Genomic DNA, 20,402 nt, shown 5'->3' with positions numbered 1-20,402 from the left:
GTTCTCTACCTCATGGCTGTGTGGTTTCAATAGTTAATTGCATTGACGATGTGAAGAGCTGTGCAAGTGCCATGTAGCTCTTCACCTCTGCACATACTGGTCATGCTGCAAAGTTCACAGTGATGACAACATCATCACCTGTTCACTCCTGCTCAGCTCCTGGGAGTGAACTGATGGCCTCAATCTAAATATAAGCTCTCTAAAATACTATAAAATGAAGAATACTATCATTGCTATTCAGTTTATTGCATAACACCTGTGTCTGCAGCTTGTCATTGCTATGTTCCTTAGCCTCTCCCTAAGCACGGTGACTATCACCAGTACTGCAGAATTACTCTCAGTTTGCTGTAATTAACTCTTCTGTTTGCAATCACAATACAAGCCTGGGAATCAAGTGGATTTGTAGACTGAATCACTGGGTGGGATGGCAAGACAGCACAACTACCTTGACTGCAATGCATCAGCAGTAAGGAGTGATTTCCAGTGCTGCTTGCATGATCCTCACTGGCATTAGCTTGTCCAGGATGGAAAAGATGTACTTCACTTCAGAATACCAAGAGGATTGAGATAAGCATAACTTCACTGGCAAACCTTCCATGAGAAAAAGGCTGTGGCACAGCCTCACCCAGGATCTAGCACAGACTAAGACAGGGTTACAGCAGACACTGTGAAACATAACTTTCACATTCTGATGATTATTCTTTGACATTTGTGAAGTGAAACAGTGATTTCAGTTAGTGACAATTTATAGAGGGGTGCATCTTACAAATTTAGAATTCAATCTCAGATACTGATTGCAATTCAAAACAGGAAACATGGTTAAATCTGAAAATCACTGAATGCTATTTGAAATAAATACTTACATAATCTGACTAGTTTAAACATTAGCACATTTTTCCAGGTAGCTTGTATGTTTTTATTAAAATCACATTAATTTACTGATCTTGTTTCCATGTGTTTAAATGAAAATAATCCAAGTCCAAAGAGGTCATGCCTATAGGGCTATTTTCTTTACAAACATTTGAATAAGGGAAGGGGAAATGCTGCTTCTAAGCAGCAAAACAGAGCACTGTATTCTCTCTGGCAGAGTAAACAATTTCAGAACAGTCAAAAACAGACCAAAAGGCAGCTATGATCTTCCTTTTTCATTTTTAGGCATTGTGCCATTCTCTTTATTTACCAGTATTCTTTTGTATTCATTCTATTTCTTATACATTTTATATGTCTTTTTAGAAGACAACTTTTTTCCCTGATGAGGAAACACAAAAGTTCAGTTGCATTTTCTGCTCTGCCTTCATTTCTGTCACTCTTCACAGTTTCCCTGGCCAGTCTACTCCCTTTCTTTGTTGAATATGCTCTTCAGTTCTGTAGTTTAAATTTGCACAAAATAATATCAAAGCAATTATGTCTTTAGCAATATGTTCAGCTTCTGGGGGGATTTACTGGGATAACAGATGAGGTTATTTTACAACCCAGAGATTAATGGTCAAGCTCAATAACTTCAGCCCAAAGAAGAACAATTCAACCCTGATAGTGAGAGCACCCAATTAATTAAACCAGCTTGTCCACCAGTGTGATGGATTTATCCTCACTTGAAATCTGCCAGTGAGGGATCAGGAACCTTCCTAATGTGAACACTGTAGCTGACCCGTGGACCACCAGGAACAGCTGTGTGACAGCCCATGATTGATGTTCAGCAGGAAATTACAGGGGGTGACCACAGAGACCCTGTTGGGCCCTTGGGCCGTATCCCTCACCCATCCAGTTTCCAAGCAGGCTAGGCCAAAACACCTCTTTTGGATTTTACCAACAGCTCTTCCCTGGCCCAACCCCCCGGCCAGTTCATTACTCTCCTTTCCATACTGCTTTTGATGCCACCAGCCATTTTTATCTTCTTGGTCTCTCTTCCTCCTCCACTGCTCCGATGAACACGATCATCAACTGATTTTCTTCCTACCTCTCCTGCTGCTTCTTCAGCCCTTCTTTTTTTTTTGCCCAAATCCATTTTTCACTGTAACTCCCACACAGTTCTTTTCTTGGCTTCCTCCTCCTCTTGCCTACTCTACCTTTCAGAGTCTTATGACGTTTAAGAATCATCTGTACGAGCTCAGAGCCTTTGTGCCAGAAAGCTGCATCACGTGAAGCAGCAGCAGCAGCAGCAGCAATCACATGGCCACATGGAGGGCTTCTACTAAGGCAATGAAATACAGAAACATGTTCAGGCAGGACCACTGCTCAGGAGTATTGGTCATATTTTTGCTGACAGAACTGCATAGAAGTAATTTTTTTACGAGTATACTCAAATCAGGCATCTCCTTTTTATCCTTACTCAGGCGTTGCAGTTTTTAGTTGATACGGTAAACTATTTTTGAGTTGCACAGGCATTTTATTAGAATTACATGCAAAACCATGTACAAGCCTAACCACGTTGTAATATGGCAGGTACTTATGCAGAGAACATAAAATCTTTTGAAATGGATACAGCCATATAATATTGCTCATTCTCAATTGTTCAGATTTGAGAATATTTAGCATTCCTGAATGGCCCAGCTTGTGTGGAGAGAATCCCAAATATAAGGAAGAGGAAATCACACAGTAAGGCTAAATAAATCACACTGATGCAGCAGATGACCACAATTACTTGAGCCTCCTGAGACTTAGCCTTCTTTAGAAATGAACATATGGGACCTCAAACCTAAGCTTTAAGAAAAAAAAAAAAAAAAAAAAAAAAAAGGGGGTCTGTCTGTCTGTCAGTTCCCTGAGTTACGTGATACAACAATGGATAAAGGAGATGTTAACTGTTCAGAAATACTGTTTGTGAGCGGACACAGAGCTGTGAGACCGCGGTTCAGGTTCGGGCCAGCGCTGCTCTGGGGCACCGCGCTGGGCTGCGCGACCCGGCCACGGCAGCACCGAGACAGCTCTGCTCCGGCAAGGCTCAGGCGCAGAGCTTGTAACGCAAAATCGGCAGTAGCAACTTCAAGGGCTTCTCTAAATCATAGCAGGACTTCTTAAAAATTAACTAAGACTAAGGAGCGCAAAAACCTATGCAGTCAAGGCTGCCGAGAGGGGTGGCTCCCTCAGCTGCACGAATCCTTGGCTGTACATCACCGGCGGATGGGCTCCGACCGCCCGTGACGGGCTCACGGAAGGGAAATAAAGAAACAAGAGAGGCTCCGACTCGCCCTGGGGGTTCCCTGGAGCGGGAGCGGAGCCGCAGCCCGAGGCGGGCAGGGTCTCTCCCCGGTGCCAGAGGCACAGGAAGCTCATTCTCCCGCTTAGGGACAGTACCGCAGCCCAGCATCCCCCAACCTTGTCAGCTCCCACCAAAAAACCCTTTTTTATGATAAGAAAACGAAAGAGTGGCAGCCTCCCCCCCTCAGAAACCGCGGGGCCGGGGGAGGGGAGCGCCAGCCGCGCCTGCGCGGAGCCGCTTCCTCGTTGTCGCGCGTAGCGGCGGCGGGCGGCGCGTGCCCGTGAGCGGTGCCCGTCAGCGCGGCCCCGCGGCCCCGCCGCGCCCGGCCCGGCCCCGCCTCCCCCGCCCGGGGGGCGCAGCCCGAGCCCGCACAAGTCAGTGTTCGACGCGGGCGGGAGCAGCGGCCGGGCCGGGGGGCGTGGGGGGGTCGGCGCGGGTGGGGAAAGGGGCTGAGCCCGGCGCGGTCGCCGCTCCCCTCCCGCCGCCCTCCCCGCAGCGCCGCGGCGGGGCCGAGCTGGGCTGCTCGGAGGCGGCCGCGGGAGCGCTCCCCACCGGCGGGGCCGAGCGAGGGGCGCCGTGCGGGGGCCTCTCCCCCTTCACCTCCTGCCCGGAGGAGGAGGGGGCGGCCGGGGAGAGGCTGAATGTAGAGGGCGAAGCTTCAGCCTCCCTCTGCGGCTCCGGTGCTTTGATGCTGCGGGTCTCTGCTGGCTGTTAACATCTTCTTCCCTCTCCTTTTTTTTTTTTTTTTTTTCGTTTTCTTATTTTTTTCCCCCACCTTTCCCCCCGAAACTTGGCTTCTTCTCTCTTCGGATCTGTGTGCCCGGCTTCTTCTGGGCTTTACCGGTGGGGCAGGATCATGCCGGACCAGATCACCGTGTCGGAGTTCATCGCCGAGACCACAGAGGATTACAACTCCCCGACCACCTCCAGCTTCACCACCCGCTTGCAGAACTGCAGGAACACGGTCACGCTGCTGGAAGAGGTAAATCGTCCACACCCCAAACCCTATCCCCTGGTTTTTATCATTTTCCCTCTTTTTTGTTCCTTTTTATTAATTTTTTTTCTGTACGCCTTTGAGAGAGCATCAGGGACGGGGCAGCACCACCCGCCCAAATCCACAGGAGCCAGAGGCGTTGGTATGCATGTAATCTGCTCTTTTAATTGTGGGACTTTGCCCTTGTGTTGAGCTAGTTACAGAAAGCTTTCCTGCTCTGGCGTCTCAAAGATTAGTGCGTAAAGCAGTTGTCTGAACTTAAATGTTGCTGTGGTACTTCTTGGTGTTTTCAGTGTTGTCAGTTGTTGCAGTAGAAAAAAAATGCGTGAATGTTGGGATTTTCAGAGGGAAGATGAAGGGTGAGTTCTGTTTGAGAGCATTAGTAGAGGTTTTCCCCAGCCACTCATTACATCAAGTAAGCACAGAACTCTGACTGCAGAAATCTGCCAAGGGAGACTTGCTTTAAGAAATGAGGTAAGGATGAAGAGATGAATGTGGAGTGAAGGAAATAATATGAAAACAGAATTGGTGGAAGGAGAGGAGCAAAATAATGCAGCAGAAGAGATTATACGGTCTCAGCACTTCAACCTTGAAGCCTCAGTGCTAGGGTTTTTCATGCTTGTTATGAGCGTCACTTAAATGTTCACCCTGCTCTGCTGTCAAGAAATAGGAGCATGAAAATGGGTAAACTTCCAGAGCTGGTTTCCAAGAAATATCAGTCCACTGCTTCCTATTTGACGTTTCAGAGTGATTTCCTATGGACTAGGTCAGTGGTTATGAGGAAATGTCTTCCAAATGACTTTAAAAGAAGACAGTGTACAGCTCTTCTCTTGCCTTTTGCTTGCTTGAAGGTCCAAGCATGATGAAACTGAAAGAAGACAGATTTTTGCTATTGTTGCAGAGGTTGCAGTTAGTTGTTGGTTTGGATTATACACTTAGTTCATCAAGTATTTGTCGATTCTTCAGGAGCCAGCGCGTATCTAGGAGATGGATTTAATAGAGTCTTTTAGTTCTGCTGAATGTGTTGGCATGAGCAAAACATTTGGTATGCAAGGAAAGAGTGTTAATTATTTAATTATGGTTTTTGCTTGATAGTCTTGGGTATGGAAATATAATGCCACAGGATTCAGATCAGCTGAAGTTTTAATAGAAAAACTGTCTGTGTTCAAAACTGTGGCAACTGACAAGAGTGATTGTAAGTTCACATTTAGAATTATGTATTTTATTTTTATTATGTAACCTAGATTAACATCTGTAACTTTTCCATAATTGTAACTGGTTTGGTTTTTCTTTTCTCTTGTAACTAAGCCATGGCCACTGATAGATTTGTCAAGAATCAACCTGTTAGGTTAGTGTTTGACAGAATTGCTGCCCCCTGTTCTTAACTATGTGGAATAGGTACAGACATTGATATGCTTATTAGTACACTTGACAGCATGCACAGAGTTAAATAATATATATTTTGTCATCACTGGCAACTTACTTCTAGGGTAAGAATACAGTGTAATGCTTTCATGGTTTGGGAGATACATAGGTGCAGGCTGAATGTGATAATGCCTTTCCAAAAAGAAACAAAATATATAAGATAAATACACAGTGTTCTGCACTATTTGTGTGGACTGTGTGTATTTTAGAAGCTTTTATGTTGGATTTGACTACAAATCGGCGAATAAAGAATGGTGGCTACTTCTGTTGCTTGTGTTGCTCTTCTTTGAATTTCTTTTGTTTGTATAACTGTTTTATGTGCCCTATTTGAACTGATTGCAGTTTAAACTGGACTTGTTTTGCATTTTTTTTTTATTATCTGTAAATACAAAAAAGCTTTATTCGGTGGGAAACAAGATTTAAACAGGCTCTACTGTAACATGTGCAAAAAATCTGCAACTCTCCCAAATTTATAGTTAATAATTTGCATGGGGAAATACAGTCAGGATGTGGCTAGCAAAAGGCTCCTTTGGAGTCTTTGTGCATGCAAGCTCCAGTTACAGTGAAGACACAGTTTTGCTGCTGCTGCTTTCAAGCTGGGCTGGTTTCTCTACACCTGCTTACCTAAAGCAGTTGAGTTCTGTGAAACACGGGATTAAAACCAGTGGTTGAATTGGGTGTTCTGCAGCTCCTGCTGCTGTTGTTGATGTGTTGTGAGTGACCCAAGAACTCCGCAATCAGCTCCTGAACTTCAGTGGTGAGCCTGCTGTGTCGAGGCAAAGGGGATGGTTCCCTCCTTGCAGCTGTTTTGTTTTTAACTGGATGTTGCATCTGGGCTCTTGCAGGCAGTGGCAGGCTCCGTGCTGTTATGGCGCTGCTGCCTGGAGGAGCTGAGGTTGTTCTGCACCTCATTTAATTCGGCACAACCTGCACCTACCTCTGCAACTATAAGCTAGTTTGTGGATTAACTAGTTATTTTCTTTATTCTAAGCAAGCTTGCAAACTGGAACTGTTTTCTGAAGAGAAATGCAAGGGAAATTAAACAGATTTAATGAAAGTTAGCTCTGTTTTTCAACTTCTGAGTCCAGTGTAGTTCCTGCTGTAGCTCAGATCAGTAGCTAGATAAGAAAAACCTTTTCATAAAGAATGTGACGAAAAAAAAGTGGTTTTGTGTGGATGTCATTACCTGGTTCTGTGAAGTTATTAAAAAATTGTGAACTTACTGTTCCTGCATCACAACTAACAAGTTTTCTGAAATAATAAGAGGTGATGGACTCATTTTCTGATTTTCTCACTTGCTTGTCCATCAGTAGAGGGGCAGTGTGTTCAGCTGGGTGAATTGCTACATATTATCTCCTAGTTACCACTCTTTTTCCTATTTAATTCATTTTCAGAGGAGATTTTGGATCCAGTTATATGCAATTTTGGAACAAGTTTCAACTGAAAAATCAGAGCAGACATGTTTACTGATTCTGATGAGTTTGCATTCAGTAAGTTTTCAGTGGAAGGCCTAACAAAGCACAAAGGCATACCTCACAAAATGGGAGTGCTCCTCCAAAGGACTTCGCTGTTCTCAACTTATTAAAGCAACAGACAAAAGAAAAGAAAATCTTCCACCCAAACTTTATTTAAATCTGCCATAATATTAATCAAAGACAGTAGAAAGAACATGCTACTCTATAGCAGTTTATTGAATAGGAAGGTTTAATGCTATATTGTTTAAAACTACTGAAATTTACAAAGATTTTCTCTACTTTCAAGAGACCAAGCTTTGATTTTTATCATCCAGTCACACCAAAATAAAAAAAAAGACCCTGCCATATTTCTAGCCAGGCTTAGGCCTCTTTAACAGTAGTTAACAAAAGCTGCAAGATTGTTTTATAATATATTTTTTTAGAGCATGAGTGTTGTGTAATTGCCTCCAAGTAAAGACACATTTTCAAGATCATTCTATTGCTAAAATAATAGGGTTTTTTCTCAAACTCATTGAGGGAGAAACAACCATTATATTGTACTATAGGTCGAATTTGAGAGAATTTGCAATCTGCACTCCTTTCTGTTGATTTCTTCAGCATGATCTGACATTCATGTAAAAAATATGTTTTTAACATATTTCTGCATGCAGGTGGGAGGCTTCTTTTGTAATGCAACACCTTTGCTCTTTAGAAGGGCTGAGAGAATTGGAGTTTTCAGCCTCTAGAAGAGAAGGCTCTGGGGAGCCCTTAGAGCAGCCTCCCAGGGCCTAAAGGTGATTGCAAGAGAGTTGGAGAGGGACATTATACGAGGGTGTGGAGTGTCTGGACAGGAGGGAATGGCTTTAAACTGAATTAGATATAGGGAAAAAATTCTTTACTGTGAGAGTGGTGATTCAGTGGCACAGGCTGCCCAGAGGAGCTGTGGGTGCCCCATCCCTGGAAGTGGATGGGACCTGGAGCAGCGTGGCCCAGGGCAAGGTGTCCCTGCCCATGGCAGGGGGTCGAGCTTGGTGCTCTTTAAGGTCTCTTCTGACCCAAACCATTACATGAATCTGTAAGGATCATATGAAGAGGGAATTATTGCACATGTAAATGGATGGCTAATTACTTTTTTTAAGTGAAAAGCCTAAATAGTGAATACAAACAGATCACTGATACAGTCTCTTAAAATACAGCCTCTGCTTTGTTTTGACCAGACATGCTTTTATATCCACAGAAGCTCCATGATTTGTGTTACTCAAATAGATTTTGAAAAGTTGATTTTAATCATTGAGTTAATATTACTTTGTGAGCTAGCTGGAATTTTTAGAGAATGATGACATCTGTTCTGAGAATAAGTAGTGCACATGTGGGATCACCACAAGACTGTCTTGATTATCATTCTGCTGTGTCCCAGCTCCAGCTGAAAGGACATCTTTGCACTCAAGGGATAGCTCAGTTATCATGACCAGGCAGTTCTGAGTCTTTCTCTTAAAGTAGCAGATGTTGTGCAGGACTGTCTGGAGACAGAGATTAAGCTTAAATATTTAAATTCTCTTTAGTCAGGCTGGTAGATATGAAGGGACAGCTAGGAGCTGATGATAAAATAAAGAATAGCTTCAGTTGGGATGATGCTGATTTTGCAGTTTAATGCCTGTTTTGCTGTTGTACTTCTCTAATACTTGAACATCTTAAATGATTAATGTTATTTCTTTCTTTCTTTTTCACTTGAGTGAGAAGCTGAAACTCAAAATGTGTTTTCTGACAATTAGATTGACTGCAGATACGTTTGCGTTTTGCATTCAGGTTTTGGTTTTGTTATGTTTTGGTTTTTAATTAAAAAAAATCCCAAACCAACACTATTCCTGCAATGATTGTTGCTCATTTTGTTTCTCACAGTGCTGATCTGCCTGAGCACAGCAGTCTGTCAGTCTGGGCTGGTCCTATAACAGATGTGTGCATATACATCACTAAAGAATGACTGTCTGGCTCCTGCTCAGCCTTATACACGTTTTGTTGTTCTTGGTGCAAGTCTGGTGTAAACTAAAAAAGCTTGAAAGGAGAAGATTTCTCATGTTCTTCGTGTCATGGATACATGTCTAAGATTAGAGATGGGAAAAGGGAAAGTATGGGGTTGTTACTTTTTTTGCTTTGCCTTTTAAAAAATTTTTCTTTCAAAATGTGTTGTGTATGAATCATTTTCACAGTTTCCCATATGTATCTTTCCCTGTGGGCTTCAGTTTATGCATTTATTTCTTATTCTACTGTGAGGAGGGACTTTTGGCATGAGGATGAGGGGACAGCATTTTTCCTCCTTATAATTTTGTTGAAACTTGTGTAGCACTGAAACTGCCATAACATCAGATCTTCTGTGGTGATTTCATACATTTTTCCACCCCAAGATCCTTCTCCAGTGACAAAGTGTTCTATCAAAGGAGGCAGGTGAAACCATGCACGAGAACAGGAAGATTTCCATTCTGTAGCAACTTTTGCTGGTTGTTTTAGACATAGACTTTGCACAGACTTTCATTGCATAGACTTTGCATAGACTTTGTTCATTACCCTGGGCTGTGATAATGAGTAGGATCTATTTTGTGTGTGTGTGTGTGTGTCAAGAGAAATAAATAAATAATAGAAAAAAATTCTATCACTTAATTTCTTTTGAAGCATCACTTCTATATAATTGCAACAAATAAATTATAACATCCTATTCTTTGCATGTCTCCATTTTCTAATTAAAATAGATTTTTATTTTTAGGAGGTGAATCCAGGGAGCTCCAGCAGCATTAGACTTAAACTCAGCTCTTCCTAATCTTGTAAATTATTACTTATGGCAGTTAGAAGCAGTGTTGCATCATAGAGAGCTTTGTGCTTCAGAGCTGGTTTTTATGTAACAGACCACAAGCAATCTTCAGTTTTTGAGGAAATAGGCTTTTGATAGCAAACCGTCCTAAAAATAACGGATAAGAAAAATTTATTTGTGTAGATAATAAAACTCAGGATAATTATTGCTGCTTTTGCATTGAATGACAAATTGCAACAGAGATGTAAAGATGGGTATGTGAGCATTCTGAAATACAGAGGCCACAGTGAGAGCACAGGGGTGACTCCCAATCACAGTACTGAAAATGTGATACAGATGGAGTTGACAGCAGTGTATTGTATTTAAAATGCAGCTGAGGATGCTTTTATATTTGCATGCTACAGTATTTATTCATTTAGTGTGTAATCAGTTTTACCCTTCATTTGATAGCAGTCAAAGCATTCGTCTGTAATAAGCAGGCAATCTCCTTTTACTTAAATGTGACTGATGTTAGGAAAAATAAGAAACACTCACTAGTAGCTCAAAGTTTCAGTCATGGCAGATGAATTAGCTTTGCCTTTTGAGAATTTGTATTCATTTTAGGCATATTTATGAAAGTACTTAGTGCATTTGGTACCTCATATGTTTTTTTGGGAAGTACTGCTTCTTGTTTTGAACTCCCAACAGGCTTCATCATGTTTACCCATCAGTTAGGAAGCTGTGAAAGTGCTCTTTGGTGCACTCTGTTCAGTATGCTGTGCAGATAAACCCTGACAGAGTGTGTACCATGTAGTCATGGGAACTTGGCCCTGATGGAGGGGAGACACTTAAAGTGACACGACTTGAAGCTGAGTTAAATGTTTAGGTTTGAGTCCTGTGGAGACACCTTCCATAGTTAAAAAGCAATAAAAAAGTGCTTTGAAGAAAACAGAGAGGGGGAAACAGCCCACAAAGCCATGTTTGTATTTCAGCAGGGTGTCACTGAAGGACTGCACGTGAATGATTCGGAACAGAATGAGATTGGTTGATTTAATTTCCAGTATGTTTCTTAGTACAAAGAGTAAAACTCAATTTTCATAACTGTCTTTGTGATTCATAACAATATGAATAAGGATGGCTTTTAATAATTTTAAACAGCAGATGCGAAGCAAATTTACAGAGGATAATTGTAAGAAAGATCACAGCATCTCATTTTGAATGGAATAGTGCCTTGCAATAAAACCATTAGGCAGAATCAAGCTAAGAATGCTAATTATCAGTATTGTTTCAAGTGCAAAGGTAGGCAATATAAGCATGTTCTATAAAAAGGGCTCTCAACTAATAGAGTTTTTAAATCTCATGGAAAACTTTTCAGAGTCCAGTTAGCAGCATATTTTGGTACTTCTCTTAGAGACTGTTCAGCCAGGTTTGTTTGATACTGGCCAAGAGGTCTAAAGTTTATTGATGAGTACAAAGGAAAAGCCTTGAGATAATGGCATGAGTTTCCTTTCCTGAAGGAGTGCAGCTGGAAGTCCATTCCCTGCTGAGAAGTGCAACAAACAGTTATTTTATATTTCTAAAGAGAGAGTGTTGATCTGTGTTATTTATCTATAGCTATATGTAATGGGTTGTAAATATTGCTATCAGTGGGCTAATGCTGAGCTTTTGTATAAGCATTGTGACAAGTAAGATTTTGGATTACAGCAGGCTTGATTGTGGTGATTATGGATCATTTAATGATCCTGTGAAAAAGCAACAAAATGTAAGGATTTCATTTCCCCCTTTACACACATAGATGTGCATGTGGGTGCACGTGGCCTTCTTGTCTCTTAGTCAGTGGTGAAAAGAGAGGCCTGAAGTTGTGCTCTTGCTGTGGTTAAACTAGAAAGTGAATGCTTTTTCTTTCTTCTAAATAGCCACCTCTATCTTGACCTTTCTTGTTTTATCCTTCTTGTTACATTTCTTAACAGAAGAAATATAAAACTCTTTCTGATGCAGAAATAGAAACTTACAATGCCAGTGGAGTCTTTTAATTTCTTGGTTTTGTCTTGGTTAAGAGCTAAAAATCAGTATGGTGCTGGAGGTAACTTCTGCTAAACAAGAGTCTGTGGGACTGTCAGACCTTAGACATGGTGTGCTCCGGGAGCCTTCTGTCCCAGCTGTGAGAGATGGACCAGGTCAGGGATCTGCAGGCTGGGTGGGACATGGCCTGGGTGGCCAACCCAGAGAGGGGGGATCAGTGAAGCAAAGTCCAGCTGGCATCAGGTTGCAAGTGGCACCAGTGCCTTCCAGGATCAGTTTTGAAATTAGAGCCATTTGGTATCTTTTAAGTGTGTGGATGGTGGGCTTGAGTGTGATCTCATCAAGTTTATTTGATCATATCAAGTTGTTCAATCTGCTGGCAGCAGTCACCCTTCAGTGGGACCTGGAGAAGTGGCCTGACACAGGAGGAGCCTTGTGTGACTCATTGAGGAGAAATACGAAATCCTGCCCCAGGGAGGGATGGAGCTGCCATGTGCAGCAGTACAGGCTGGCCAGAGGACAGTTTTCTGAGGAGGAACCTTGGACCCAGGTGGATGAGCTGTTGAGTGTGGGTTCACAGTGACAAAGGCCAGCCACGTACTGGGCTGTGTTAGTAAAGCTGCAGTCAGAAAATAGTGGTTCTTCCCCCCTGTCAGGAGCTGTGAGACCACATCTAAAGTACTGTGTTTGGGGTTCACCAGTACATGAAAGAAGTTACAGACTGCCACAAGTCCAAGTGAGGATCACCAAGGTGATGAAGGGCCTGAAGCACATCACTTAATGAGGGAAAACCAGACTTCTTCAGCCTTAGACAAGAGACTGAGGGAAGGTCATATTGATTTCTCAAATATGTAGTATATGTAAAGGCAGAAAACTGATAGAGTAGAAATTCTGATTGCTTTTGAGAAAGTTTTGAGGGGGTGTATTTGTGATTTTCTATTATTATTATTTTGGGGGCTTGTTTGTTTTGAACCATGAGTCTGGGGAACAAGTGCTCAGAGAGAATGTGAAACCTCTTGTCCAAAGAGACATTCAAAACTCCACTTGACTGTAGAAGTAGGCTCCTTAAAATTGTTTGGACTGCATGATTTAATCTTTTAGAACATAAGGAGGCAAAGTAAAGTGGTTGTTTAGTTTCATGAATGTGTTTTTGTGTTTTCAGGTAGGAGTTTACAGTGAGCTTATTCTTGGAAAAGCAGCACATTTAAACCTAATAAAACCAGTGTAAGAAAATTGATATTTGTTTTCTTTCAGTGGGAGACTACTTTAATAGAGAAAATGGGATACTACTCACACCTCTGCAAAAGTGTAGTTGAAAAGCTTATCAAATTTGGGGCTTTGTGTGATTTTTAGGAATAGTTTGAGTACTTATTGAATGTTGAAAATTATGTAATTCTTTTTAAATGACCATTCTGTACTTCTAGAAAGCTAATTTGTTCTGTAAAGTTATAACTATATTACAGCTGAACTATGTCTCTGCTGGCAACTCCCTATATAAATTAATTTTTATTATTAACTTTTCTTTGTAGGAAGGTGATTTGAATTTTGAATTCTAGAGCTCCCACCTTGAATTTATTATAATAATTTCCTTTCTTCTTGTAATATATTTTACTTTTCAGGTAAATTATATTTTGATTTTTTTTTTTTTTATTCTCAAAGCAAGAATTTTGGACTATAGAGGGAAATATATCTGAAAAAATGTCCTTAATATAAAACTTAGTTTTTCTGAAGTGCTACAGAAAAGATTTACTAGGGATGGGGGAGGCAGAAAACAATAAAATATAGCAGGTTTTGTTTGTTGGGACAGTTGTGTCTTGTTGTGAGATTGCACTAGGATTTAGATATCCTATTTTGATTAGGTTTTGAAAACCTCATTTTCTAAAATCATGGAATATGGGGAATTTTTTCCTAATGGCTAATCTAAACCTACTATATTTCAGTTTAAACCGTTCCCCCTTGTCTTATCACTACATGCTGATACAAAGCCCACTTTTTGTTGGAAAAATCTCCAGCTCTGTTGTAGTCTCCTATAGGTACTGGAAGGTGCTATAAGGTTCCCCTGGAGCCTTCTCTTCTCCAGACTTAACAAGCCCAGTGCCCTCAGATTGCTTTCGTAGAAGAGTGCTCCAGCCCACACTTTTCTTTGTGCAGCCAAGGGTACAGTTGGCAACTGCACATTGCTGGCTCATGTCTGATTTTTTTTTTTTTTTTAATTTTTTTTGACAACCAGAATTTTCAAGGCCTTCTTGACACTGCTTCTCTCAATCCATTCATCCCCCAGCCTTTTGATAGAGGGAATTACCTGGGCCCAGGTGTAGGAAGTTGAGCTATTGAGTCAAACACTTCGGATGAGGTCATTGAGCCAATTCCTTGTCATCCAACCTGTATCCATCAAACCTGTGTCTCCCTGATGAGTGACAAGGATGTTGTGTGTGACCCTGTCCTAGGCCTTACAGAAGTCAAGGCTGGTGGCATAAAAACCACATGACAATCAAACTACAAGAATGCAATGCTCATGAAAAACAAACAAAACCATTCTAATTAATACATGTACATGTCAGTGTCATAGGCTTGAAAGTAGTTGAGCTGTTCTGTGCAGTGTGTAGTGAGGAAATGAAGACAGCTGTTAGAAAAATGTAAGGGTGATATTAAAAGCTTAGGATGCTTTTGTTCAGTGATGACAGAGTGCCTGTTTACAACCTTCAAAAACTGTTTGTTAATTGTCAGTTTATGAAACTGTTGAATTTTAATAAAGTTAAATGATGCCAGGATGAGTATAACAGAGTGTGAAAATTGTGCCAGGCTATGCCACGTTGTCAGTAAGCAGGACCATGATGGTCCATCCCTGTGTTAATAATGTAATATACAATGGTGATGGTGTTTGTGAAACCAGTGGGAATGGATGACTTTTAACTAAGAATTCCTAAGGAGGTAGCTTAAATCTAAGATACTTGGATGCTGTTGGTTGTGTTTTGGCTTTGTATTTTTCTTGCCTCACTAAGTGTCAAAATTATGGGGAAAATTGTTAAATGAAGAGTGATGATGCTAAGATGATGCAAGTGGGATATCCTGACTATGTCTGCTGTCCAATCTCTTGTCTTGGAAAAGTATTTATATTATCTGTGTTAGTCATGAAGTTGAAATGTATTAAAACAGACAATGAGTTTATAGCAGACAAGATTTTATAACTAACTAGAAATAGAAAGTTGAATGAAGTTGCCTTAAATGTTTTGACAAAGCTGTTTGTTTTTACTGTAAAACTGGCCTCACACACTACATTTTTCAAACCTTATAAATGATGCCTTGATTTCTTTTGCAAATTGTTCTTCATATGAGACTTTGCCAAAATTAAACTCAAAATTATTACTTGATTTGGGGAAAGCTACTTGGGCAAAACAATAAAATTTTGATTCTTTTGCAAGGCAGATGGATATATATATTTTAGTTTTCTAGTATATTGTCATGGCTGCAGCACTAAAAATGGCATAATTTTTAGGTGTTTTGTGGTAGGTTTTTTTTTTTTTGTTGGCCCTTTGGTTGGTTGTGGTTTTTCTTCTCCCACCTCTAGTCTCTTTCAGGGAGGGATGAAAGAAGCCTAAAGAGACTCTTTGATGTTAAGACCTCCTTAAATTATTTTTCACTGTTTTGGTACCAGGACTGTCTCCTCACAGATTTGGAAAAATGTTGGTATTCCTTAGGTGATGTGATTCAGGCCTACAGAGAAGTAAAATCTTTTGGGGTGGGGTCACTTGCAGAAGCCCAAGTGCCCAAATATTGTCTGCTCACTACTACAGTTATAAGGGAAGAGATGCTAGATCTCTCTAAATCCTCCTTTTTAAAAATGTTTATTATCCTCTGGTGGCAGTTTTGTTGCCAAGCTTTCACAGGAAGTGCTTGGAAGGAGACCTTGTTTAAACTGGCAGAGAAAACATGAGAAGAAATGCCCTTTTTTCTTTGCTGACAGTTTGCAGGTTTAATGAAGCTCTTTGGTGCTGACTTAAACCCTCAGATTCACTTCCTGCCCTTCCCTGTCTCCCCATTTCATTTGAAGTGCTCCATATGCTTCCTTGCTTGCTTTTTTCCACCATGTCTAGGACAGGTTGTTCAATTTTTTTTTTTTCTGTGGTTAAAACAGCTGTAATGGTGTTGCTTTACTTCAGCAAAGCCTGCTCTGTTTGCTGAACTCATGTGCAGTTTAGTACAGCTTCCTGTTTTTTCTCATCCTATTTAATTAGGCAACAAGTTGCAGCAAAGCAGCTTCCTTTAAAATGAATCAGTGAATATTGTGCATATTGTAAATATGAAAGCAATTCATGTCTCTTTGAATCTTAAAAATCATGGCTATTTTTCCATAGCTTTAATGTTTATGTGGAAGGCCAAACCTGGTTGCATACAAAGCAATTTTCTCCCTTTCTGTGTATTCCTTTTCAATTTGATTTTATTTATTTTTTGTTCTCTATTGCTGCCATTTGATGGTAACAATAAAGAGCTGTCCTGCCTTGTTTTTTTCTGTCATGATCTCAATTGCTTCATGACATATAACTTGTTCCTACAAGTAATGGTGCTACTTCATTGGGTCCAGATGAGTGTATGCCATTAGATAACTCATCAATAAAGTTGACAAGTACTTATTAAAACTGTCTCATTTGTCTTGCAGTGAGCAAGGTATAGGGTGATTGTTCTTATAGCAATGCAGCTGTTTCTTTGAAACACTCCCTGTGTGTTCCCTGTGAGAAAAGCAAAGGGAAATGAGGAGTTAATACAATGTAGCTGGTGCAGAGCACAGTTCATATTATAAACCTGGGAAACAATTACAGACTTGGGCATTAATATGAAATCAATGATTGGCTCATGATTCAAAGTGAGAAACTACTGGGTGGAGTGATGACATTTTGCTTGTAGTTGAAGTATGCTGAAAGCACATGTACAATGTGTACAGAGATATCTGGGTGGATGCCTTTTTGATAGAGTGATTTTGCCTGTTGTAAACATGCACCTGGACCTTTGTCCATTTGCCAAAAGTTAAACCAGAAGGTTGTGCTTTAGTCTTACTCAACAGGACCTTTTGGAGTATCATTCTCTCATCAAGTTGCTTTACTCTCACAAACCTATAATCTTGTGGTAGAGGAGGAAAACCTGAACTTTGTTCATTGTTAAGGAGAGCTGGAGCTTGGCCTGAGGCTTTAAAATAAGTAGATGCACCTGTAGTGAATGTTATTGGGTGCAAGAAACACCCTATGTGGTGTTAGTGATTCCTGCATGTCAGTGAGTGAAGTGCTGTGCTTGAAGGACTTCCCAGTCATTATGGACTGTTCCACCAACCTGCTGAATATTTCTACCATTTGGGGAGTTTATGGTGCTTCTGCTGGAAGAATTTACAAATGTAGTTAAAGCTTGATCATGATGAGAGTTTTAAAATAAAGATTAGATCTCTCTGAAAACAGCTGTAGATGAGTTAAATGTATAAAATACTAGGGTTTGATAGTGTGAATTTTTAACTATTGCTTATACATGCTGAAAGTCTTTTTAGTGTTGTTTCCTGTGTGTGAAAGCAGTTGCAGGAATAAGAAATTTATGTCTCTTGGTCAGCTGAATGCTGGAGAAGTGGGTTTGTCTCTGTCCAGTTAATGAATTTTTCTGAGGTAATCAAAAAATTATGTAGTGTGTTTTCCACATCACCAATAATTGGAATTTCTTAATTTCTGAGAACTTGCCTTGAAGCTGAGTAGCCTAGCTGAATGAAGAGAGTACTGAAGCCTCCATGGGAAGGCAACTGAATGTATTAATTAACCATAGCAAACTTTATAAAACACTGGTGTTACTGGACACTTAAACGTGATGGAAGATCTTAACTCTGATAGGTCATCTTAGTGTTTTTGACAGGGCCCCAGGTAAATTAATTCATATTGCAAAATTCTGAGTTATAGCAGAGTCTCATAAAATGGCAAAAGAAAATTTAAGATTTCTGTTTTCAGTGCAGGATTTGAGTAGCATGTAGTTTTAATGGGAAGGAAAAATATGCAAGCCTAGAAGTTTATATTGAAAGTAGACTGAAAATGTTTTAAAAAGCAGAAAGCAGTTCACTGAGTGCCACTCAGCCTTTTGGGAAGCTGAGTGGGCTGGGATAAATTAAAATGGAGGTCTGTAGAGACAGATGGTCATTTAGGGATGTGTCTTACATGTGGTAACAATTAAGATGTGAATGGAGCCTGCAACTGGGCTTCTGTGTTCTGTACTAACCTCACTTTTTACCCTCTGTGTGTCAGGGTAAATTCACACACATCAATACAAAGAATGTACACACACCTCGGTATGAAACTGAGTGGGGCTGCTGCTTTTCTGTGTCTGTGCTGTGCTTTCTGGCCCACTAAGCAATGCACATGCAGGATATGGACAGCCAGTGCTCTTTCTTCATCAATATGGGCATTTAATTTGAATTCAGCTGATGCATAAAGAGCTGACCCAGGCATGTCACTTCTCTCCTGAAGCTTAAAGACAGTTGGTAAGTTTAGGGTGGTATAGAATCATAGAATGGTTTGAGCTGGAAGGGACACTCAACATTTCCAATGTTCCACTGGTGAGAAGGAAGATCTTCAGCTGGTTCATGAGCTTTGGTTTATTTGACTGCATTGTAGTCTCAAACAAGCTTCCTGTAATCCATGGGTTTGTTTGTATTGGGCTTTTATTTTGTGGATTAATCTTTAGAACAATTTTAAGCATTCTTAGGAAGCTTTTAACTGAGTTTGTAGAAACCCTACTTCATACTTTGTGTGCAGTTTTTAAAACATTTTTCTTCTTTATTAATAATGGAATTAACAAAATGGAATGCAACAATTTGTTGGTTGAAGAGATAGTTTATGTTGATAAGTGAAAATGCATCCAGCAGAATAATAGATGTGCTCCTCAAGTGCATATGATACCTGGATGTAATGACTTGTGCTGTCTTGGATGTTGCTTTCAAAGAAATTGGATGAGATATGGGATGAAGTATAGAGCCAAAGGTAGATAATGAAAGTTTATGATCATGTTCCAGGATCTGCTAGGGACCAGATATAGTTCATTACTTAAGGAGTTGAAGCATCATGCTATTGCTTCAAAATGTTAGAGTGATAAAACTTGCATTTCAGCTGAGGAATGGGTAAGCAATGTTTCAAAACTTCAGCCGTATTAAAATTAAATTGAGCAGTATTTTAAAAGAAATTTTATTTATTTCTGCTCAGACTTTAAGCAGAACATTTAGATAGTACTTTCCACCCAACTTTCCATCCTTCTGTTTTACCTTGTATATCCTGTCAGTTCTTGAAGGGCCTAGAGTTGACTGGGATCAAATCTGTGTGGATGGCTCTTAAATACTTCAGTGCTTGTAGCAAGACCTCCAGAAGACTTAGATAACAACCTTTTCAATAAAAGCTGCTTATATTTTGCAGAAATAAAGGCATTATTCACAACTTGGTCTATTTTGTTGTGGTGGGTAGTTTGTTCTGAAAGTCAGTGCATGTCCCTCTAAATTGTACTGGTTCTGTCCTAGTCATCGTGCTGTTAATTCTGTCCTGTTATCCATTTTTGTAGCTGCATTAACATAGAGCTTCTGAGACTCCCTGGCTTATGTGAACACAGTAATGAGAAAAATGAATGGTTAGGAATTGAAATACATGTTGTGGGTGGAGAAGTGTGCTATGATTGATACAGTAAAAACTTTACTTGCTCTAGATATTCTCAAAACTTGTTTCGGTTGTCAAATTTTTCTCCAGAAATTGCCACCACATTGAGTCAAATCACAAGTTCTCCTAAGGCTGTATCCTGCTCTTTAACAATCAATGATCAATAGCATCTGTCTTGTGGAGAACATTAACAGGAAAACTTAATCATGATACTATTTCAACTGTCTGCTGCTCAGAAATTTTCTGAGCTGTAGATGATAAACTATTAAACACACAGATGTCCTGAGTATCCTTCTCATTAATTAGAATTTGTTAGCATTCATGCAGACATAAATTTTACATCTTACCTATATGGTGTTTAAGATAAAAACCAGTTTTTAATTAAACTTGCATCCTTATGATTTAATTTGTCATTTTAATACTATGAGAAAATAATTATTCATTCTGTGTTTATTTCCTCTGTTCTTACAGACTGTAGACCTCTCTTGTTTTACATCAATCACTTCTTTTTAAGCTTGAAGAACATTAGCATACACACATTTCATCCAACCCTCTTAGGAAGTGTTTCCATAGTTGAGGTCAATCTAATTGCCTTCTTATATCTTTCTTTTAATGTTTTGAGATACAAAGAGCAAAATGCAGATGTACTATGAACTTCCATCCTGGTATAATAATGCCTTTTATGCTGCTTTTACTCTGTCCTCAGTGGCTTGGTATCCTGAATATTCAAGGGTAGTTCAAGAAAACTCTTAAAACTGTAGCATGTATTTTGTCTACCATGGTCATGGTTAATTGAGAGATTTACATTATATATGTACATGTACAAAAATGGTTTTTTTTATGTGCATTGCCTTATGCCTTTACATAC

General features: G+C 40.1%; 1 protein-coding gene across 7 annotated transcripts in view; it reads left to right on the top strand.

Moving 5' to 3' along the window:
• The window catches only part of ASAP1 (ArfGAP with SH3 domain, ankyrin repeat and PH domain 1), a 173,751-nt gene that overhangs the window by 56,742 nt on the left and 96,607 nt on the right, over positions 1 to 20,402 (top strand). For 6 of the 7 annotated variants that reach the window (XM_074556998.1, XM_026790219.2, XM_026790224.2 and 3 more), the window contains exon 3: positions 4,049 to 4,178. In XM_074556998.1, the coding sequence (XP_074413099.1) occupies positions 4,049 to 4,178 (130 nt within the window). Of the gene's footprint in view, positions 1 to 3,414; positions 3,571 to 4,048; positions 4,179 to 20,402 lie in introns of those variants that run through there. The other variant, XM_026790216.2, reaches the window with a different exon arrangement.

The sequence above is a fragment of the Zonotrichia albicollis genome, chromosome 1 (assembly GCF_047830755.1).
Source record: "Zonotrichia albicollis isolate bZonAlb1 chromosome 1, bZonAlb1.hap1, whole genome shotgun sequence".
NCBI lineage: Eukaryota > Metazoa > Chordata > Aves > Passeriformes > Passerellidae > Zonotrichia > Zonotrichia albicollis.
Note: the sequence above shows the minus strand (reverse complement) of the source record. Positions and strands in the feature narration are given on the sequence as shown.